The sequence below is a fragment of the Protomyctophum bolini genome (assembly GCF_963924005.1).
Source record: "Protomyctophum bolini genome assembly, chromosome: 21".
NCBI classification, from domain to species: Eukaryota; Metazoa; Chordata; class Actinopteri; order Myctophiformes; family Myctophidae; genus Protomyctophum; species Protomyctophum bolini.
In genome coordinates, this window is record NC_137882.1 from 4,863,124 (window position 1) to 4,887,616 (window position 24,493).

Sequence of the window (24,493 nt, forward strand, 5' to 3'; positions counted from 1 at the left end):
GCACTGACACCAGAGAGAGGAAAGCACTTGCATGGCTGCAAAAAGGAATTGGAAACGGGGGACGTCATGATTGTGTGGTCGACGAGTCGACGACACACCATTCAGACAGCTGCCTGCAGTGTGCTGGCAGCGTGTCCTTTTTAAAATGCTACGTTCATGCTGAAGCAGCATGTCCTGTACAGTACAGTGGCAGCCAGGTCAGACAGGGGATTTCATTGATGCGAGAGAGAGAGAGAGAGTGGGAATAGACTTTCTGCTCGTCTTCTCTGTTACAGCAACTGTGACCAACTGTCTCGGCTCCAGACTGGTAACACAGTCAGTCACACAGCAGTGACAGAACTGAAGTTGAAGAGAGGGACTTGAATTGAATTAAATGGAATACCAAAAAAAAGTAGGCTAGATAGATACGTATACTGTACTCAGGGCTGGACTGGCCACAGGGCATACCGGGCATTTTCCGCGACCGTAGTAGGGGGCTGCCATGATTTGACAGGCAGGCCAATAGGCGGCAGGCCACCAGGAAAGGTCCGGGCGTGCTGCCATTCTGCCAGTGCCATCATGATAATTTCACTGTAGGCCTACCTGTATCAGTGAGTGACAAATAAACCCTCTACAAAGGGTTGTGTAGTTGTCTGTTGGTTTGTATCATTTAGGCCTGTGTTGTTCTGTAAAAGTGGTGGTATTATTAGGGGCTTGTTTGTTTGTGTGTGCCGCGACGGAGCGGGTCGGTAGAGTTTCTGCTATCTGCGTGCTGGTTGTGGTGGTTTTGGGCCGGTCTGGGCCAAATTCACCCTAAAATGCCCGGGGCCGAATTTTTGTCCCAGTCCAGCCCTGACTGTACTGTATAAGTACTGTACTTTTTAGCATAGACATATAGATATAGCAGTCAGCAGAATAGAGAATTTCCAGAAGAGAACAGCTATCTATGGAAATGAGCCATTCTTCACCCATGCATCAGCTATAGGTCACTGCTGGGGGAAATGTCCAGAACAACAACAACCAGAACAACAGCTGTCTATGGAAATGGTATACATTTACAACAATGCTCAGTGCAACGGCTAAACTGGTGTGTAACCTGTTCTAAAATATGAGAAACGTGACATGATAGTTACTGACCAACACATTGCTGTATTATTTTCACAATGCATTCACAGAACCTTGCAACTCTCTGAAACCATCTAATGCAAAGAATATAGAAACTCATATAAAACGATTTTATTGCATATAGTGATAGACATTACTGAACAACCAATTTAACATAAAACACTCAGACATCCAAACCAGATCTGGGTTCTTATCCTGATTTTTTCAAATAAAACGTTTCTTAAATCATGGTATAGTGGACAATGGAAAACAAAATTAAACTCATCCTCTATCTTTCACACTATCACACACACACACACACACACACACACACACACACACGCGCAACTTTATCTGCATATTAATGCAATAAAATTGATGAAAAGGACAGCCATTGTCATGTTTTACTAACTTTGACACCCCATTGACCCCAATCCCCCTCATTTGCGGTTAGGGTTAGGGATAGGGTTAGTAATGGGGTGATTTTGCCACTTTCTTTTCTTCCTGTGATATCTTAATTAATTTGCAGCGAAGGAGAGATTTGCTCTAACACCTTCTTGGCACTAGACGGATGGAATTTAGCCCCAGCAAGGACTGAGAAGCTCAGTCAGGTATAAGGGAGGTAAATCGGGCATCACATTGTTTGATGCTGCGGTCCGGAAGAGCAGTTATAGCCATGTTTCTTCATAATTACTCTTCTATAGGAGAACCGTTTTTCAGCCCAAGTAGTGTTTTTCGTGCAGAACAAAATGCTCGCAATGGATTCAGAATCCCTATAGTTTGACATTAACATCACATGCTACTTAACCCATTTTGGGCGGGAACCCCTTTTGGTGTTGGAGCATTATGTTGTGCTTTAGCTATTGAAAAATAGCAGACCTACAAGCTCGTAGCGCGCCACTCGGTGGCGCACTACGAGCTTGTAGGTCTGATATTTTTTAGAAAATTGTCAGGATGTGGAAGACATTTTTAGAATCTGATCTCAGGTAAAAATGGGTTAAAGCAGAATAAAATTTTTTTCCTGCATATGCTATACTGTAGATTATTCATGTTATGCTACCACAACTTTCAGCAGCTGTCACAGATTCCCCTAGTTAGGGAAACTGAATTTCAGTACTTGGTGAGATGTGTTACCAGACACCGTTATACAAACACATTGGTGAAGAAATGTATTGGTATGGAATTTATTCCCAGATTTGTTTTAATATTCCCTGACTATATGACTGCCATAAGGTGTAATTTTGGCGTATATTTTTGTTCTTTATTTGGTATATTATTTATTTGTCCCTGAAACTACTGTACCTTTACATGTTATTTGAGTTACCGGAAGTTGTAATTGTGTGATTTGTTTTCCGGAACCTTTAAATGGTGTAGTTTAACGTACGACACACAAGTGTGTAACACCAACGCTTCCACTCGTTCATGAACGTTTGATTGATTGATTGATTTATTAACTGTTTGCAGAATTACAGTACATTTCAAGTACAACTCAATACAAAAACTGTTAACTGCTAACCCTAACGACACCATAAAGCATTACACTTGTTTACAATAGGGCCCACCATTTTCAATTCATCAAAACATTTAGAGACGTACGAATATACACAACTATGTAGTCAAAAGGAAATCATCATAGGAGGTAAAAAGGGAAAAGAAACATATACAGTGAGGGGGAACAGGGTTGGGGGGGGGATTCAGATTTTACGGGGGCCAGTTTCGAATTGCAGCCGTCCGTAGGTGCCCTTTGAGAGCGGTTTTGAAGGAGTCAAGGGATTCGCAATTGTCTTAATAATGTTGGTAGGGCGTTCCACATTTTGGTGGCATAGGAGCGAAATGAATTTAGTCCCTTGTTTGTGCCGAATCTGGGTTGCACATCATGGTTTGTTGAACTCCCTCTGGTGTTGTGGGTGTGGACTTCGTTTACATTAAGGAAGTATTTAGAACGTGCAGTAAGACAGACACGTATGTTCTTGAGGTGTTTCTGAATCATGGTATCCAAGTCCACATTATACGGCTTGAATAGTGGGTTAATTGTATTGCTTTATTGCAGTTTGTGTTGCTGTGAGTCTGTCGTGGGCATTGGATTCATTCCCCCCATGAGTCTATATGCAGCCAGCAAGGTGTGTTATTTGTATTGTACAATGTTAGGACTTGATTTGATGTTAATACGAGTGTTTTTTTGTTTGTTTGTTTATGCTTTATTTTATGTAGTTCGACGGTTGAGCTGTGACGACAAGAGGTTGAATAAATCCATGCAGTGTCCAGAACTACTGTGTGGTTTTATGACTATGGCGGGAGTGATATATGTGACGGTGGCAGACTATATGACAGGCATCGCCAATGAAATATGGGAAGGTCATTCTGTTCACGCTCGCAGTGGTGAACAGTATATATTGAAGTACACTTGAGTACTCAAGTGCATTCACACAGCTGACTTCAAAGCCATGTTTAAAAGTAAGCAACCTTCAGAGAAATGTAGTGGAGACAAATATACAATATTCGTGTTTGAGATATACTCTATTGATAGTAACGGAGTAAAACAAAGGATACTAGTAATGTATTACGTATTATTTACTAAGTAATGTAACGGGTGTGTGTGTGTGTGTGTGTGTGTGTGTGTGTTGTGTTGTTGTGAGATAGAAATAAGGTGAGTGAGATGTACGGACCAGAGCAGCCATGTAGACAACACACACGCACGCACGTACGTGCACACACCCGTACAGATTCTAGGCTACCTGAGGGAGCTGCAAGCACTTCATCATTCACAATAACTGTCCACTGGTCTCACCACACACACACACACACACACACACACACACACACACACACACACACACACACACACACACACACACACACACACACACACACACAGAGACAGATGCCTCTCTCACCCTGACAGTCTGTAAAAGCCCCTGGTGTGTGTGTTTGAGACAGTGTGTGTGTGTGAGAGTCAGTGTGTGTGAGACGGTGCTGTAACAGACGCAGCCACATTTTGATTTCCCCCTCATGATGAATGGGCTAATTAGGTGTCTTTATGTCTAATTAGTTGATGAGATGCGGTGCGGGCTGGGCAGTCACCCCTTCCGCACACCCCCGCTAAACGCAACAGCTGTTCAGACGCAGCACAACAAAACAACTCTCCTCACTCTGACCCCATGCAGTGGATATAGGAGGTGTATATATTAGAGCAGCCATCTTGGAATGGGAAGGTTCCCGGTTGGATCCCCGTGTCAAAGCAAGACACGTCTCTGAACCCCTAACTGCTCCAGATGATCAGGCGGGCCCCCATGACGATTATAAAAACATTACATCTCTGACTGGCGCTATATAAATGCAATGCTGTCGCTCTGTGGAATATGTCGCTCTCTGGATATGCAAGTAGCTTGTGGAGAACTTGCATATCGTCAATTTCCGGTGTAAATTAGGAAATACAGAGTCCCTGTGCATAAAGACACACACACACACACACACACACACACACACACACACACACACACACACACACACACACACACACACACACACACACACACACAACACACAGCTGTGAAGAGAAGACATGGACTGGTGCTGCCCCCAGCTGGTTGTAAAGATGTCATTACATTCACAGTTTTGAATGAGACAGACAGGCCTTCAGGCAGAGGTGTGTGTGTGTGTGTGTGTGTGTGTGTGTGTGTGTGTGTGTGTGTGTGTGTGTGTGTGTGTGTGTGTGTGTGTGTGTGTGTGTGTGTGTGTGTGTGTGTGTGTGTGTGTGTGTGTGTGTGTGTGTGTGTGTGTGTGTGTGTGTGTGTGTGTGTGTGTGTGTGTGTGTGTGTGTGTGTGTGTGTGTGTGTGTGTGTGTGTGTGTGTGTGTGTGTGTGTGTGTGTGTGTGTGTGTGTGTGTGTGTGTGTGTGTGTGTGTGTGTGTGTGTGTGTGTGTGTGTGTGTGTGTGTGTGTGTGTGTGTGTGTGTGTGTGTGTGTGTGTGTGTGTGTGTGTGTGTGTGTGTGTGTGTGTGTGTGTGTGTGTGTGTGTGTGTGTGTGTGTGTGTGTGTGTGTGTGTGTGTGTGTGTGTGTGTGTGTGTGTGTGTGTGTGTGTGTGTGTGAGTGAGTTATTGTTGACGCCTTGCACAACAATAACATATCTCCCGCACACTGCCTCTTGCACAAGTTGCACAGTACATGAAGGATTTATTATGCAACATGGCAGGCAATAATTATGCCCAGAAAGTGTTCTCACTTGTGTTTACATCTGTACCTGTAGTCCGGCACGGGCACACCACTGGCACTATAGGTCAGGATAAACCAGGGTTGAGCATAAGGGGATTAAGGGCTGCATACTTAGTTTAGACTAGTCATTGGTTAGACATGGGTTAAGGTTAGGTTTAGGTGTGCTGCCCCGTGGGAGGTTAGGTTTAGGGTGAGGGTTTGAGATAGGTTGTAGTTGTAGGACTAATGACTGGTCTAACCAATGACTGCAACCATAAGTACTCCACCCGAGCATAATTGTGGTGATTTTTTTGCAAAACACATTTTTTGACAGTACAACAGGTTTTGACCAAACACGCAAACGGTACACAGTATGTCTAGTCTTTAAAGGAAACCTAGGCCTATCTTTCAGATTTTTCCGATTCCATCCTGATTGGCTAAGATTGGCTTCCAAGTTTGCAGGAGTGCTCCGTTTTGAACGAAATGCCTCAAATAATGAACACAGTGTGCGTTATGTTTTGCATCGCAGAGTCCCACTAAGGAAGGAGGAAATGCCACTTGATTCTTTTTTAATCAGACTCATGGTGGCGCTATAACAGACTGAAGCAGTGGTTCCCAAAGTGGGGTCTGGGGGCCTTGAGGGAGTTCCAGGGGGCCCCCAGCTAAATTATAGTTTGGAACTAAATTGACCCTAAAGGATCCATTTGGTTCCATTTGTACACTCTCAGAGTTAAATTAACAGTGATTGTGGCTGTGTCTGACTAAAATGTTAGGAAGGGACTAGTGGACAAGAGATCCAGTATAAAGTTGGTTGCATGCTGAAAATAGCAGAACTTGTAGATCGGCTATTTTCAGCAAGTGTAAAATCTGTCATTACAACAACAGCATCAAGGCGCGCCAAAATAGATTTTAGTCGACTAAATCAACTGTAGATTGAGTGGACTAAAATCGCATGACACTTAGTCGACTAACACTAAAACATTCCAGGTGACTAAAATATGACTAAAACTAAATTAAGTTTCAGTCCTATGACTAGACTAAAATAGAAATTTGCTGCCAAAAACAACACTGGCTCCATGCCAGGAGCACTTTTTCTAGTTGTCCTTCTGTTCAAATACAGGCTTTTTTCACTCATCATCAGACCTTTAGAATAAAACAAAACACTCAATAGTGTAAATGGTGATGATGATAAAACCATTTCAATACAGATTCATTATAAATATTATTTTTCATTATAATTTTTTTTAACTCAGAAGGTTTACAGAAATAACTAGAATATAACACAAATTCTCAGCATGCACATTTATTTTCTTTATTTTCTCACATTTAACGTTTGGCCCAAATCCATTATAATGGATTCTGACATTTTCAAATTGATGCAGTGGAGAATTGCCATTCACGCTGCTTTGATAATAGGCCTACCTCTAATGGTGAACAGAGAATGAAACACATTAGAATATAAAATGCTTAATGCTTTGGATGTGTGACTTTATGACAGGTCAAACTCATAGCTTTTACTTCACACTTTACTATTTTTTTCATTTGCTGCTTTCCTTCGTTTTAGGGATTTTAGCTGTTTTTCACAGGGGGGGGGCAGGGGCATTCGAACATGGGAACATTTTATTTATTATTTATTATAGTCCTACTAGACCCCAAGAAATTATATTTGACCACAAAAGATCACAGGATCTACTGAATACTGAGTGTGTCAAACTGACATATTGAGTGTGGCTTCGATCTTTTGTGGCCAGATGTAATTTCTTGGGGTATAGTAGGACATAAGTAGCCTAAATAATAATAAAAAAAAACGCTATAAAATGTTGTAAAAACATACATATTTAGCCCCATGCTCGAATGTCCCCGCCCCCAAAACGTACAGCTAAAATCCCTCTAATAACGACCTAAAACATGAACCTTGGTTGAAAAAAACGAAAGTTATCCAAGTGCTCATCTTTCTCTGTTTAGAGCTCATCATCATCATTTATTTAACTCACGACCATGATCACATGGTCTGGAGCACAGATTCATAAAAGTATACAATCAAAAGTATACAATACATTACAGATTACACGATATACATAGACATATATCGTAAGGCTTTCCCTATTTGTACAGTGGAAGAACATTTTTCAGAAAAGCACCCAATTTATAGATTACTTTTAGTTTTTCAGAGTTTAGTAATGCAATTAATTTAAACATAGAAGGGTGGGTAAAAAAATAATAAAGTGGCAGGTATTTTTGCCTGAAATTCACAATGCCAGTATTCTTACATTAATACATTCCAACAAAACATGATACTCATCTCCAATTCTGGCTTCATTACATAGGTTACAAATCCTCTGACTTCTTTCAAATCCTTTTATATCTACCGATGACCTTTGGGATTCTTGTGTTGTTTAGCCTAAGGTTGCAAATAGCCTGTCTATACTTACGGTTTTCACATAGAAGGTATTTTTCTAGTTTGAACTCTTGTTTGTAATCAACATAGAAAAATCGGACTGTGCTTTAATATTCTTCTGTCTATAATTATGCAGTACATTTTTCTCTGTCTACAACGTTATTGAATTGAAGACAGTCTGAGAGGGCATGGGCTTGGTTCAGCCACAAGAGGACGCTGTTGGCTTTAAAGAAAAATAGTAAACAGTAACTCACACACTTGCTCAGCTGGAGGACGGGAGCGCGCAAGAAATCTAGCGTCCCTCACGCGGCGGGGGCGCGCTGCGCACTAAGGTAACGGGAGTGGAGCGGACTAGACCCAGCTGTTTGTCAAACCTAATCAGACCAGCTCTGTCGAAACACTAACCAGAGAGAGAGAGAGAGAGAGACTACACAACAAACAACACAACACGACCTGCGGAATCTACTGGAGCAGGACAACAAACAGACACTACATTTGTTTTTAGTTTAAATTGATAATAATTACTTTTAATTGAATACTACAAATACTTGTGTAGTATACACTATACCGTGCATATTCACTAGTGAACGACCACCGTCCTCGACGCTGAGCGCGGTGGAGCCTGCTACAACCTACAACTCTCCTCCATGAGCTCGGGTGGAGATGTGGTGACCATCACCATCACCATGACGCACCGCCGGTTCTCCCTGCTGCTCCTCGGCCTGTCTGCGCTTCTTCACACGGTGAGTGGCTGGCAACCATGTGTTGATTTCGTCGACTAAAACTATAATAAGACGAAAAATGTTCGTCGACTATACCTTTTTTCACTGACGAAAACTAAATGGAAACTTAATAAAAACTAAGCCATGTACCTGTCTAGATACTTCCTTAATGTAAAGGGAGTGCAACAAACCATGTACAACCCAGATTCGGCACAAACAAGGGACTAAATTATTTTCGCTCCTATGCCACCAAAATGTGGAACGCCCTACCAACAGTCATTAAGACATGTGAATCCCTTGACTCCTTCAAAACCGCTCTCAAAGGGCACCTACGGATGGTTGCAATTCGAAACTGGCCCCTGTAAAATCCCCAAAAATATGGTGATTTATTTTTGTATATTTTACTATAGTCCTACTAGACCCCAAGGAGTTATATCTGGCCACAAAATTAGGTAGGTACCTCTACCTTCACATTCAGTAGATTCTGTGATCTTTTGTGGCCAGATGTCATTTCCTGGGGTCTAGTAGGACTATAGTAAATATTAATAAAGAAATCGCTGTGAAAATGTGTAAAAAAAAGACTGATTCAGCCCCATGCTCGAATGCCCCCGGCCCCTGTCAAAAATAGCTAAAATCGCTTAAATGAAAGAAAGCAGCACATGAAAAGAATTTCACACTCACTTTTTCCTTTCTCTGATAACAACCTGAAACTTGAACCTTGGTTGAGAAAAAACTAAAGTTGTCCTTTAAACGACAACGGTGTTTAAGTGAACGAGGTCGAGGTGAGTGTAAATGGGTATATGCACTTAAACAACAACAAAAACATTAATTGTAATGCTTGCATATTTGGGTATTTTCAAATGGGCAGTACTTATAAGTACTGTCTGACTGTCACATATTGTGCATGTCTACCTGCCCATCTTTATACATTTTTAACTAACACTAGATTTTTTAATAATTGAAGGAGTAGCCACTCATAATGGGTGGGGGGATGTCACTAGAAATATATATATGGGGACTTGTTTTTACGTCCGGATTCCCCATCCAGGACAGGCGTCAGGTCATATATGCCTCTCATATATATACTGTATATAACTCGTCTTTTGTTTGGGGGGGGGGTTGACCCCCTCCAGTGTCCTCCACTAATCTATATTGCCATTTGCCACATCACAGCGTGTCTAGAAATCTGAACAGTGAGTGACTGACAGATGTTTGAGATTCATCAGATAAAGCCATTTCTCTCCCTACAGGTTTAGAGAAGGTTGCGTGCTGTTCGGAAGAGAAGCTATTTTTAAGTCGTGTCAAAGCGATCATTGACATAAACATGCACTCCTCGCATATACGTCAACATTGTGTGAATGGTGTTCTGGGACATTATTAAACAATACACATGCACTCCTTGCATGCGTACGTCAACATTGTGTGAATGGTGTTCTTAGGAGATAAGAGGGCTTTTTACCCAAGTGCGTAAATCAACAGGATCATTGTTATAGCCTACAATTATCCATCCTATTACTCTTAACCCATTCTGGGCGGGAACCCCTTTTGGTGTTTAAGCATTGTGTTATACTTTAGCCATTGAAAAATAGCAGATCTACAAGCTCATAGCACGGCACCGAGTGCCGCGCTACGAGCTTGTAGGTCTGTTTTTCTTCTTTTTTTTTTTTAATCGTGAGAATGTTTTTTCATTCAAGACGTTTGTAGAATTAAACTTATAGTTCTAAATGGGTTAATGGCTACTGCTTTAATCGCACAGGAACTACCTGCAATGTCAACAGTGTATTCCTGGGCATACAATAGTAGGCATGCAATGAATGAAGCAACACAGCACAAGGTGACCATAACCTGGCAGAGGCTCAAGATTCAAGATTGCTTTATTCCGTCATTATTTCCAACTGTAGCAGCAGAAAAAAAACGAAATTACGTTTCTCCTAGTTAAAAAGACAACACAGCCTCATACAATAATAAATATATCAGTGCAATAAGACAATACTCTGAGTATAAATAAGTCCTAAAAACTACAGGAATCCATAAAAAAAGATAAATAGAATAAAAACCATTTAAAAACTGAACATAGATCATCAGTTCATGTCCTAGTATCTGCCAGGGAGGCTAGAGTTCAGGAGCCTGATTGCCTGGGGAAAGAAGCTTCTCTGCATCCTTTCTGCCCGGCCCCTGATGCTCCTGTACCGTTTCCCAGAGGGCATGAGGGAGATCAGGCTGTGAGAGGGGTGGGTGGCATCCTTAGTGATATACCAGTTGCTCTCCTGATGCACCTTTGCTGGTATTATGTCTGCCAGGGAGGACAGCGAGGGGCCGATGATCTTGCTGGCTGTTCTCACCCTTCCTAGGGGTGACTGGCAGGACAGACGGGGCCAGTTATAATTGTGTGAACTGCGTGTTGCCCTGACCTGCGTTAACCTGGCCGTAAAAGCATTCATTATAAATAATTACAGAGGCTTTGGCTGCCAAGACATCCTGGCAGTTGAGATTGAATGACGCTATATTTAGAGTCCACCGTCTTCGTAAACGTAGAAATGTTTGAACTGCCGACCCGTTCCTATATGGGAAACACTGCAGATTATTGACAGACAGAACAATGCTTTTTTTTGCTCTCTTTTATCCCATATCAATTTTTGATATTGCACATGCTCGTATGCATAACTGCATGTCCACACAGTCGGTGTCCCCCAAATAACCCAATAGTAGTGCCCAGTGTTCTCCCTAAATAGTGCCCCATGCTCAGTCAAACAAACCAAAATCCATCATGAGTTATCTGTGGCCAGCGATCCAAAAGGGCCCGGGGTCTTCTCAAAATGCCCACTCTTCTGGATAATGTAGCAGTGACAGCATGCTAAAACACAGGGTAGGTACAGGTAAGAGCAGAGAGTAAGATTATACATAAATAAATAGACTTAACCCATTTTGGGGTGGGAACCCCTTTTGGTGTTAGCATTATGTTATACTTTAGCTATTGAAAAATAGCGGATCTACAAGCTCATAGCGCGAGTGGCGCGCTACGAGCTTGTAAGTCTGCTATTTTTGATTTTTTTTTGAAAAACGACTGACAGAAACATAACTTTGCCTCGGGGTGCATACGACTAGTCATTGGTTAGACATGGGTTAAGGTTAGGTTTAGGTGTGCTGCCCCGTGGGAGGTTAGGTTTAGGGTGAGGGTTTGAGATAGGTTGTAGTTGTAGGACTAATGACTGGCCTAACCAATGACTAGTCTAAACCAAAAACTGTCTAAACTAAGTACTGCACCCCTTTGCCTCCTGTATGTACAGTATATGGCTATATGCATGTATCTTTGTAGTCTGCCGCTAGATGTCCGTGCTACAGTAGAGGTCTGACTGATATTCTATCAACCAAAACAAGTGTGACGTTCATGCATATCACCAGTGAATATTTGTATAAACTGTATGCATGAACATACTATTCGCTAGTGATCCTTAATCCATTTTGGGCAGTTTTAAGCATGTTGTCTGGTAGGTCTGCTATTTTTGAAAAATCGTGAAAATATGGCACAAAACCTTGAATATATATTATTTCAAGGTTCCAACACTTTTAACTCATATCTTTGCTTCTGAGGGGTTCCTGGAACAACATATTTTCAGATGGGGGTCGGCGGCCAAGTACAGATAATCTTTGGCATGAAATATTGAGCACCACTGATGAAGAAACTCAGGTATTTCAGAAAACTGTCAGCATTTAGAAGATTATTTTTTGTCAGGCCTAAATGCGTTAACAGGCATCTGTTGTGGTTCTGTAGTCCCAGTACATCCCAGTAGTGGTAAAGGGGGGAGTTGTTTGGTATTCCTACATAGTACTTAAACGGGCATGAAACCCTATAGGCTGTTTTGTAGTTCAGGTTAGACGACTGCAGATTAAAAACCATGCCAATGCAGCTGCAGCTAATACAGTACAGTACAGTACAGTACAGTAATACTGTTACCGTAGGTTTAGGTGTGCCCAGAGCCATGTGCAAAAGGAATCTACGATAGATTGTCAACAAACCATTATCGATTTGTTTATCTACAATTGTATTGCTTTTATGGTGTACTACAGGGGTCTGCAAACTTTTTGAAATGAAGTGCCATGTTTTTATTTGTTTTGATAGTCCGTGTGCCATGTCAAACATAACTAATGACACCACATCAAAACAGATTGTTCACAAATATAACCTTTCCCATTTTATTTATTTTATAAATATATTTTCCCCCACATTGTTATAACGATCATTATAGACTCGGAGCAATAACCCACTTATCTTCCAGACTGTCAAGAGTTCAGAGTTTTAATGAGTGTAGCATATTATGTGCAGGATGTAATTTGCATACAAATGTTGCCTAAGGTCAGCCTTAAGAGCTTTTCACACACAGCGAGCAAAACCTCGGCGATCAAAGCCCCGATCTTGCGTCAGATCGGGAGTTTTGTCGGCGAGTGCCAAAAATGGTCCCCGACAGCATAATCGGAGCAAATATCGTGCAGTGTGTACGAACCATTATGCAGCCTGGCCATATGTTTTCTGTGCTGTTCCTTTTTAACCTCAAACTGTACACAATCAGGCTTAGGGTTCCACCTCCCTTTTTATTGTTTCGCCTGACTAACTGTAACTACCAGAGATGTATTTCCTCTGGAGGTTCAGATGGGGGTAGTAGTGTTTATAACGGGCTACTAGCATTAATCCTGCAAATGCAGTGATGTAAATACTAGGTTTTCAATGTAATGAGTCCCGGGATGCAGGGATGATGGTCTTTTTGATGAGTCCCAGGGACATTTTATGAGTCCCACTTCAACCACGTTAGGAGTCATATTTTGCAGCATTCAACACCTTGAGGGCCCGGGCCTATTTAATCCATTAATAAAATGTGCCCATCGTCAGCAAGCGCCTCTAGGCTGTATAGAGCGATGCGATCAGTTTTCATATAGCACTAATTTGACGGAGATTATCAATCTCCGTCTCGGGCACATGACCGTGCACTTGAACTTGACGGTGATTTACGTCATGGGCCCAGATGGTGATTTAACTCCCATTTCATTTTATATGGTTATAATGTATGTGGTTATATTCATGGAGAAAACAGAAGAAGAAATGTTTATTATAACTAAAGCTAGCAAAATAAGTAAGTAGCCTTGCCGAGCCATGAGGCCCCATAGGGGGCAGGAGCCTATCTCCTGTTTCTGTAGCGTGAGGCAGCTTGATGTACAAGTACACCCCCTGGACATGACGCTAGTATGTCGCAGGGACCAAAATAAACTACAATAAAAAAACGGTACAGTAGTGCATCCCGTGGATGCAGAGGTCGTTGTTTTATTGCGTCCCTTAACTATAAACTGCGTTTTGGGATGCAACATGCACCCTATTTTAATCTCTGCAAATGGGTCGATTCCAAATAAGGGGCCCTTTCGCTGCAGGGTCTCATGGTATATGGATTTTATTGTCCTATAAATATTATAAATATTATTATGTTCTTCTCATGGGACCCAGAACTCTTAAGTTGCTCCTCTGACCCAGAATACTATAATATTTTAGAACCCAGAACACGAGGACGCTTTATTGCCATAAGTGTGTAAAGATTAATGCAAGGAAATAGTTTTGGCAAAAAGGGGGACAGAGCAAGACTTTTATCAATTCAATACACTGTAGCAGAATACTCACACACTGTACAACTATTCAAACAACAAATCAATGTACCAGTACATTGTGCTCACATACTGTGTAGTACAACTATTTAACCCATTTTGGGCGGGATACCCTTTTTAGTGTTTTAAACATTATGTTATAATTTAACTATTGAAAAATAGCAGATCTACAAGCTCATAGCTTGTCACCGAGTGGCGCGCTACGAGCTTGTATAAGGTCTGCTATTTTTTTTTATATTGTAAAAATGAGGCGCAAATCTTTGAATATATTCTTTCAAAGTGAATGTTTTTTAACTCGGGTCTAAATGTGTTAAGACTATCGTCAATGTACCAGACAGTATTTTCTGCTCACATGCTGTGTAGTACAACTATTTAAGACTATCATCAATGTACCAGACAGTATGTTCTGTTCAAATACTGTAGTACAACAATGTAAGACTATCATCAGTGTACCAGACAGTATTTTCTGCTCACATGCTGTGTAGTACAACTATGTAAGACTATCGTCAGTGTACCAGACGGTGTATTCTGTTCACATACTGTAGTACAACAGCTCATTCAAGAGTATCACCAAAGTACAATATATTATACTCGACTCACATCGTAAGTACAAGGTTTATAGACGGCATAAACCAGTGGCTCGTAAAGTGGCTTGTCTGTACTTCTTAAAAAATGCTTTTCTTGTATTGATGTTTAAACTGTGGCATAGTACTATTGGCTCTGTTTTTATCTCTCTAAAGTTAATTCCACAGAGTACTGAAATGCACATGTTTTTGGGAGTAGAAGTGCAGACAAAAGGCTGCCGTAAATCTTCCTTCCTTCTTCTTAGGTCATATAACTTCTCCTTTTCTTTATCCTTAAACATTCTTTTTGTAGGTTCCTTGGGAGTAAATATTTTTATTGCTTTATAAACCATCTTTAAAGTTGACGAGGACCATGAATTTTAAAATCGGTGACTGACTGTACCGCTGGCTGCCCCCCCCCCCCCCCCCCCCCCGCCCCCCCTCCCCATTGTGAAAGTATTAAAAAGAAAATGCTAACATGCTATAATAATAGTTTTTGCGAACATTTCGGGGGAAATGTTGACAGTACTAAGAATGACATCATGCCCAAAATAGTTATGCCAGGTTGAAAGTGGTCTACAATCAGTGGTTCCCAAACTTTTTCATGTCAAGGACCCCCACATTTACACTAATTATCCCGCGGACCCCCATTTGAAGAGATATGCCTGCAGGGACCCCCATAAGAGAAGGTTTTTACGGCTCTAGCAATGTTTTTAATTTCAAGGACCCCCACAGTTTGACATGCATTAGTCTACGGACCCCCATTTAATGGCATTTCTATCTCTGAGACGCCCAATTTATATTGTAAAAATCAATGTTAATGTAACTCTGAGAGTGTACAAATGGAACCAAACACACCCGATACACTCTCATAGTTACAGACCCATAATGGTCCATTTGGTTCCGTTTGTACACTCTCAGAGTTACAGACCCATAATGGTCCATTTGGTTCCGTTTGTACACTCTCAGAGTTACAGACCCATAAGGGTCCATTTGGTTCCTATAACTATCATTTAGCTGGGGACCCCCTGGAACTCCCTCAGGGACCCCTGAGGGTCCCCGGACCCCACTTTGGGAACCCATGGTCTACAATGACACAACCTGGCACACTACTCTCTCACTCACTCTCTCTCTCTCTCACACACACACACACACACACACACACACACACACAGTCACACACAAACACAGTCTTTTATTTAATTATTTCCTCCTCCCCTTTCCAATTGGTCCCCGCGGCAGTGGAGCACCTTTGAGATAACCCATTCAGCTGTCCTTTTCTTCCATGTTTGTCCAGGGTCTCGTTCGACCAGGCCAACCAGGGGAACGCAACGTTCTAAATCATTATTGTCAGCGGAATTAGCCCTTCACTAAGCCCCATGCAAAAGGAAAGGAAAGGTACTATGTTGTTTACCCAGGGTAACTGGACTAAGCTCCAGAACTTGTTTACAGCCAGGCCCTGCTCATATAACATTTCATGGTAGGGGTTCAATGCCTTGTCCAAGGGCACTTCATCAGCGGTGGTAATTTTAACGTGCAGGTCCGGGGATACGAACTATAGCGACCTTTCCGATATCAAGACCGCTCCGCAAACCGTTCGGCCACCGCTGCCACACTAAATGCACTCTGCACCCACGCCACTCTGCGATAGCAAGCTGTCCTTAGTTCTCACCCATTCAGATGCATGTTAAAGTTAAATGACGGTATTCCTCCATATTAATTCATTTCAGTAGCAAGAGCTTCAAAATGTCTTCTCAATCTAGTCGACAAGGCCTGCAGTATTAGGCTATGCACTGGACAACAGTGCACAACATTACTTCAGTAAACTAGAAATATGAGGGAATGGTAGAGGGAGAAACTGTATCCAACTCAATCAACTTTAACGACCGCCTGGCAGTACTGTAGTTTTCATGTAATGCACGGTAGCCTATACAGTGATTAGTATTAGTGATGCTGCGAATATTCGCCCGCAGAAAATATTCGGCAGAAAATGGCCAATTTTTTTTTCCATTTTCCGGGCTATTCGGTTTCGGCCCCGAATAGGCAGAAAATATATCACCGAATAGTGTATGCAATTAATGCATTCAAAAGATTTTGGATTTTTTTTTTGCCATAACCATTTCATTTGTCATAAATCAGGTAGCTTTATTGTACGGCCATGACAGCAATGGTAGGAAAAGTGATATTTAATAATAATCATATTCAGATATTCGGTATTCGGAGCGAGCTTGTATATCTGCTATTTTCAAAAGATTTTCTGCACAATGAGTATACTTTCGACTTTTGGTACTTTTAAGTACATTTTGATGCCGATACTTTTGTACTTTTACTCAAGTACATTTTGAATTCCAGACGTCTGCATGCGTGTAACACTTAAGTAAGTGTGTTATTTCCAGTGTATAATAATGACGCAGGTAGTGACGCAGACGCGTCAGGTCAGCCGGAGGGCCTCTCTCGTCTGTCAGCTCCATACCAAAACAACATCAAGGGTTTGACCCCCGACCTCACCTACCATGACCTTTGTTCATTCATCCATCACTTCTCTCTACCTGAGCTCAGGAAGCCCCCCCCCAACCCACCACTGTCTGAGTAAACTGAGTTCAGAACCAGAGGCAGCCCAGATAGTCTAGTAGCCAGTTCATAGTAGCCCCATGTGAACCCGGCCCAGATAGTCTAGTAGCCAGCCCCACAGAGCCCCATGTGAACCCGGACATGTTGAGTACACCCAACGTTTTATGTTAGAAATGTTTGTGTGTGTGTGTGTGAGTGGCTGGATGGTAACCGCAAGGTTGCCAGTTCGAACCCTGTGGGCTCCCCCAGAGTTGGTGTCCTTGAGCAAGACACTGAACCCCAAATTGCTCCCGATGTGCTGGTTGGTACCTTGCATGTCTTCCGCTGCCATCGGTGTATGAATGTGTGTGTGAATGGGTGAATTGATGCACAATCTATGTAAAGCGCCCTGGATAATAAATGCACCATTTACCATTTAACTGCAGACTCACTCCTGAATCTTCCGCCGTAGTCTGAAAACTCACCTCTTCAGACTCCACCGTAGCCCGTAGCACTTGCCCTAGCCTCGGCGACTAGCTGCAGGTGTATGCAAAGGCTAAAATGTGTAATTTAGATAGCATAATATGTAGACATAGCTATATATAGTTTCATTGTACAAATATTATACATAGGTGTGTGTGTGTGTGTGTGTGTGTGTGTGTGTGTGTGTGTGTGTGTGTGTGTGTGTGTGTGTGTGTGTGTGTGTGTGTACGCGGGGCTGGGAACCCGCGTGCGTGCATCAGTCATCACATCTGTATTCTCTACATGTGTGTAAATCCTGGTGTGGCACATTGAACTTTGCCCCCATGGTGTACAGTTACTTGTTAGAGTGTAGTAAATCATGTGACCTAAACATTCAAACAGCATAAACTGCTTGTTGTGATTTAAAGTTTGTATGTCGTAGGGCTCAACAGTTCATATATCAGTATTAACCCATTCTTGGCGGGAACCCCTTGTGGTGTTTTAACTAAGCATTATGTTATGCTTTAGCTATTGAAAAATAGCAGATCTACAAGCTCGTAGCGCGGCACCGAGTGCCGCGCTACGAGCTTGTAGGTCTGCTATTTATTTTAAATCGTGAAAATGCTTCTGGGGGGTGTCCCTGGAACAACATTTTTAGATGGGGGTCATCATCGGCCAATTACAGATAATTAATTAATTGACATGAAAAAGGTTGAGCACCACCGACATAGAAACATAGGGTTTTTCAGAAAACTGTCTGGATTTAATTTTAGAAGGCATTTGTTGAATCGAGCTGAGGTCTTTATGGGTTAAAAGGCTGCCTGCTACTGTAAATTACTCTCTACTAATGTTTGAGATGCTCTTAATGTGTATTAAGTAGTCATAGTGATTGTAATATTCAGATGGTACATTAATAATAATACTAGTACAAATAACAAAACCTTATTTGTATGGCATCTTTCATGACATGAATTGCTTTACAGAGCAATAACGAAAATAAAGAAAAGCAAAAGAATAAAACAACATTAAAATAATAGCAAAAAAAGGCAGTGAATAATAAGGCAAAACAGTGAGGACTTGAATAACACAACACGACAAAAATCAAATAAAAGCAAGTGTGAAGGAAATGGGTCTTGAGCTGTACTTTAATTATGAATCAGTTAAGCACTGAAGCAGCCTTGTTTGTCCTGTTTGTCCATACTGTAGAATAGATGATGTAAAATGTACAGGTCTGTAATCGAGTATGGCTTCAGTCTCGTGTCCACATTTTATTATTTTCTTCAACAATATATTTATTGATTTTTCTTTTTCCACACAAATGACAATACAAATATACAAAAAAACAACAATGAACATTACAAAACAATTACTCATACAAAGAAAGCAAAACAACAATAACGAAAAAAAAGAAAAACGACAACAGCACTATACTCCTCTTCAGTTTCATCCATTATAAATGTGACAAATTATTGTTCTTAATATATCTTATAAAACGGCCCCAACACCTCCTGAAACATTTCTCGTATGTAATCTTTTCCAAAGGTAAACATAAAGACAGTTCCCTGAACCACTGTGTAATACTTCTTGGTTTGTCTGGCCTCTTCCAGGTCAATGCTATCACTCTCTTAGCTTGTAAAAGACATAAATCCATTTGTTCATTAAGCGTTATCTTGTGTCCCTCTGGATATAGACCGAGCAGGTCCTGTCCACATTTTGCTGTCTCACTCTTATCAGTATTCGGGTCTTGGACCGAGGGATTCGTCATGTCCACTACTACTGTAAAGCAATACTTTTACTTTCCCATTTATAAGAGAGCTGTCTAATATTCCTCCCACAGCTTTCTAGTCGTTTGATGCTACTGTAGATGATGCGTGTATTGTTGTTTGATGCTACTGACGTGTAGATGATGCGTTTGCATGCGTGTATTTGTTTGATGCTACTGACGTGTATAGGATGCGTGTGCAACTGTGCATGCGTGTATTTGCTTGATGCTACTGTATATGATGTGTGTGTATGCGTGTATAGCTACTGTATGCTACTGTATATGATGCGTGTGCATGCGTGTATATCACGCATGATTACGTTGTGTTTATGTAACCGCGGTTCCTACTGTAGCATGTTTCCACGATAACTGACTATAATTATTTTGTTAAACGACCTCCTGCTGCCCTGCAACTCCAGTTGCCCAGCTCCTCAAAAAAATCTAATCAAATTTTTGTATTAAAAATAAATGAAAACAGTAAATGACAATCCACAGCCCCCTCACGTATTAGAAGAACATTATCAGTCAACAGAAAATAGGCCGGGTGTTTTCGATGAATCTATCGCGGTTAAAATGGAGTTTTAAGTTATAATGGGTTTTGTATAGGAAGGGGGCGGCGGGGCAGCTAAAATGAATATCACATATCTAAACACTGACTTAAAAGCAACTTAAAAACCGTCTGGGGGTGTTCACATAAGCCTGAGTAGACGGTGAAATATCCCTTTAAGTCTTTGTAGTGTCTGATTCAAGCCATATGTGAATGGACGATGGGGTGAGTTTACATTGAGATGACACTTATATTGTCGAGGAGAGATGAGCCTTCCCTGCTCTCTGAGGTGTTTGGGGAGAGAGAGATAAGAATAGTGTTTGGGGAGAGAGAGAGAGAGAGATAAAGATCACTGAAAATGTGTAAATTCATTCGGCTATGTTGGAAATATTCACAGAACATTGTTGGAAATATTCACAGAACATTGTTGGAAATATTCACAGAACATACTTGTAAAGTGAAACATTGTTAAAACACAAACAATGCTTCTTTACTGCCATAGATAGGTAGTAGTAATTTAGAGTCAACGCTTCCCTGCTGTGCACTGCTACATAGGGCTTTTTTATACATTTAAGTCATGCAAATCTAGTTAACATTACATTCCAGTCCAAGCATGTGTGTTCACAGCACATGGTTTTAATAAAGGTACACAACACCCTACATGACATGTGGATAGGGAAGTCAGTTATGTCACGTGAATATCCCATGACCTTTCTCATTCTGGGCGGGAACCCCTATTGGTATCTTACCCCCTCAGGCCGGGCACCCATATTTGGGTTCTGTACAGTATGTACAGTATTCAAAAATGTAATTTTTTTGATGCTGCTATATAAATATTTGAAGTTTTTCAGAAACCTTAGGTCAGGATTTAGAGGCGTTTTTAGAATCGGCCTTAGGCCTAAATGGGTTAACATGTTTTTTGAGTGGTGAAACCGCTCCCTTACGGAGCTACCGGTATGTGTGTGCCTGGCTGGCTGCCTGGCTGCCTGCCTGGCTGGGTGGGTATGAGCACGGAAATAGCATGGTTGTTTTTCACCACCTGTGTGCAACCTAACACACACACACACACAAACGCACATATTAACTATGATTTCGGTTGTGCCAGTAGTACAGTACAGTGACAGTACAGTGCAGTACAGTAGTAACTGTCATTTCTCAACCGTTTCGGACGTGGGGCGGCTCGCCGGAATCGTCCCTGGCCCCCTGAGTGCGTTCCTGGGAGTGTGATTCATTCCTGTGTTAATATTGTGATTATACAACACTTATTCATTAAAAAAAACAACATGTCAGCTCAAATGATTCACGATAACTACTTGTTTATGTATATGATGTATTTTCCATGCTTTTTGTTCTTGCTTAATGTAAATCGCTCGTCTGCTAAATTCTATGTCCCTGAACTTCCCATGAAAACTGCTACCGTAGCCGCTTAGCATAGTGCTAGGACAGGACCCGGCACAGCTGTTTCTTTTTCTTTATTTTACATTTTGATTAGGTGTGCACTGCAGTAATGCTCGTTTGAAGCACGGTGTGTGGCCATGCTTGTTTGAAGCACGGGTAGATAGCTATTTTAACCAACCGGATTGCTTCGTGGGAACTATACCCGCTGTTGTATAATTGGATTTAGTGCTAACGTGTGCTTTATCAAACAGACTATTAACATACGTGTGAACACATCTGAAATGGACGTTCTCCTATCGCTTGCTGTGTGAAAGGTTAACCCCAGACAACACCCCCCCCCCCCGACCCGAACGCCCAGACGTTTTACTGGGTTCACGTTTCTTTCATGTTCAAGGTCACGACGTTGAAGAAGCGATGATGAGTTCAAGTGGGTGGTGGTGGTGTGTGATTGGTATTTGATGATGACGAAGGTGATGTACTCATTGGTTGTTTTGATGGCTCGGCTTGTGGGATGGATGACTCCCCCGAGGGTGGTGTGTGTGTGTGCGTGCATGCGTGCGTGTGTGTGTGTGTGTGTGAGACCTAAACACATTGACAGCTTTGAAACGCAAACTGAGAGTGGCAATAATCCTCACGTAAACAGACCTCCCAGCTGCTGACACACACACACACACACACACACACACACACACACACACACACACACACACACACACACACACACGCTCACACACACACACACACACACACACACACACACACACACACACACACACAGTACAGGACTGACCATTCCTTCCATTTTTTGTTTTCTTCTGTGGATTTCGAAACGCATGAAACCGTTCCTGCCGTGTTGAATTTATGACTGTGTGAGTGAGCCGGCCCGTTCCAGACCAGACAGTCCACTTCCAGAACCTTACAACACCCCGTAATCTGTCTCTCTCTCTGTCTCTCTTCCTGTCGGAGTGTGTTTATCCGGAGAACACTGTCGATTCCTCCGTGTTTATTTAACCCAGAGAGACAGACTGCACATTTCGGGGGTACCGACAGACCCATTTATGATCACAGGTCCATTTGGGTTCTAATTGTACGCTCTTTTAAAAAGAATGACACTCAAGGATTCAACTGTGGAGGAAAGACCTCTGCTCCCAAAGGACTCGTTTTTAAAATAGTTTGGAAATCTGTACACCTACTGTTATAGAAACCAGTCTGTGTTATTTATTTATACGGTGTTTTTTTATGTGGTATTTTATATGGTGTGTAAACCATGTCAATGCTTTGCTGTTATGAAAAGGTCAGGGGTTTCCAGCCTGTGGGTTGCAACCCCTGAGGGGGTTCGGCATGCAGATTATCTTCTAAAATGTTATCTCGACTCACAGTAACTATAGTTTGTGCCACAGTTAAAGTCAATTTAACAGTAAATCGTTGTTTACCATCAATCACTTGGATACAACATGGATGAATGGTGATTTAATTTAATCAATACATTAATTCAATTAAATAAACGTAGGCTAATTAACCCATTCTGACCGGGAACCCGTTTTGGTGCTAGCATCATGTTATGCTTTAGCTATTGAAAAAAAGCAGATCTACAAGCTCATAGCGCGCCACCGAGTGGCGCGCTACGAGCGGCGCGCTACGAGCTTGTTGGTCTGCTATTTTTGAAAAATCTAAGAGCGACTGACATTTTTAGAATCTGATCTAAGGTCAGAATGGGTTAATCAGACCAGTGTGTGTCCAGTGGAAACCTCGTATGAATCTGATCTCAGGTCAGAATGGGTTAATAGTGTTGATCAGATTCAGAATCAGATTCTTTCGTATTGATCGTTCAACTAGACATGCTCCGAGAAGAACGCACTGATTGGCTGCTGTGATAAGCGATGAGCTCGATGAGTGCGGGGCTGCCAAAGCTTTCCTGACGCCATGTGATTTATATCCTTCATCCTACTTCCTGCTGGTTTTAACTTCCTGTTTCCTGTGTCCGCAGGCCAATGGAATCCCAGTGTGCCAGTTCCACTGGGAGCTGAAGAGAGCGGAGCGGGAATGTCGGCTGTACCTGGAGAAAGAGCAACCGTATAGTGCAGGTAAACGCACGCACGCACGCACATACTTACTTACTTACTTACTTACTTGCTTGCTTATGGCTGTCCATCACCCTGGGCAAGACCTACGGCTGCAAAGCCACCGTTACCGGGGACTGCCACGAGGAGGCACAACCTGGGTCTTACAAATAAAGTTTTATTATCATTATTATTATTATTAACTATCAATCAATCAAGTGCTGCTGCACCTACTTCTGTTTTCAGGTCACACACGGACCCGAAGCAGGAAATGCACGTGCACACGTATTCACACATCTGCACACAATGCCCATGTGCAATTGTACACACGTACACCACGCACACACACACGCAAACACACACACACACACGTGCATGTGTGTTTGTTTGTATATGTTTAGCTACACTGATATGAGCTTTTATTTGCACGGCTCGCAGCTTGTGGACTGTGGGTTTTTCCCACGCCTCTGTGTGTGTGTGTGTGTGTGTGTGCGTGTGTGTGTGTGCACGTGCACTGTATTTCATTCGCAAACTACAGTACAGTATGCATGTGTTTTTGTAGGGAGGTGTCTGTGATATATTTGATATCTTCTTACAGACATGGCTAATGTAATTTTTCCGGCTTAGTCTTTCATGGATAAATACACCAAGAAGGCTGTTGATGTAACCTGAGTGATTGGGTCATCTCCTATAGACAAACGGGTGTTAAAATTAGATTATCTTTTTAATATTCAGTGATAATTTGTTCATGAAATTCATGATTAGCCTTTGCCATTAGAGCAGAAAAATCAGTACGTGAAATAAATACATTTGTATCATCTATTTTTAGATGGGCGTCCGTGGCCCAGTAGAGATAATTCTGGGGGTCCTTTACATGAAAAAGGTTGAGCACCACTGACACAGAAACATGGGGTTTTTCAGTTTTTTTTGTTGTTGATTTAGAAGCCTTTTTTCCAGTCCAAATTACTTACCATTATGACAAATTGCTGACGGTTACTGTATGTAAAACATTTATGAGTGATTCCGAGATTCCAGAAAATACATAGTGTAATAACTTTTGAAGAAGAATATACATAATTAACAGTATCAAATTATTTAGATAAGTCAAGTCA

The 24,493-nt window shown here is 41.8% G+C and overlaps 1 protein-coding gene across 1 annotated transcript in view; it reads left to right on the forward strand.

The window, feature by feature from the left end:
• Positions 1–8,318: 8,318 nt before the first annotated feature.
• LOC308336039 (vasoactive intestinal polypeptide receptor 2-like) overlaps positions 8,319–24,493 on the forward strand; it is a gene marked incomplete at both ends in the record, with an annotated part of 51,407 nt that continues 35,232 nt past the window's right edge. Inside the window, 2 exons of the mRNA XM_080793283.1 lie at positions 8,319–8,414; positions 23,309–23,405. Coding sequence (XP_080649409.1) covers positions 8,319–8,414; positions 23,309–23,405 — 193 coding nt within the window. The remainder of the gene's footprint in view (positions 8,415–23,308; positions 23,406–24,493) is intronic.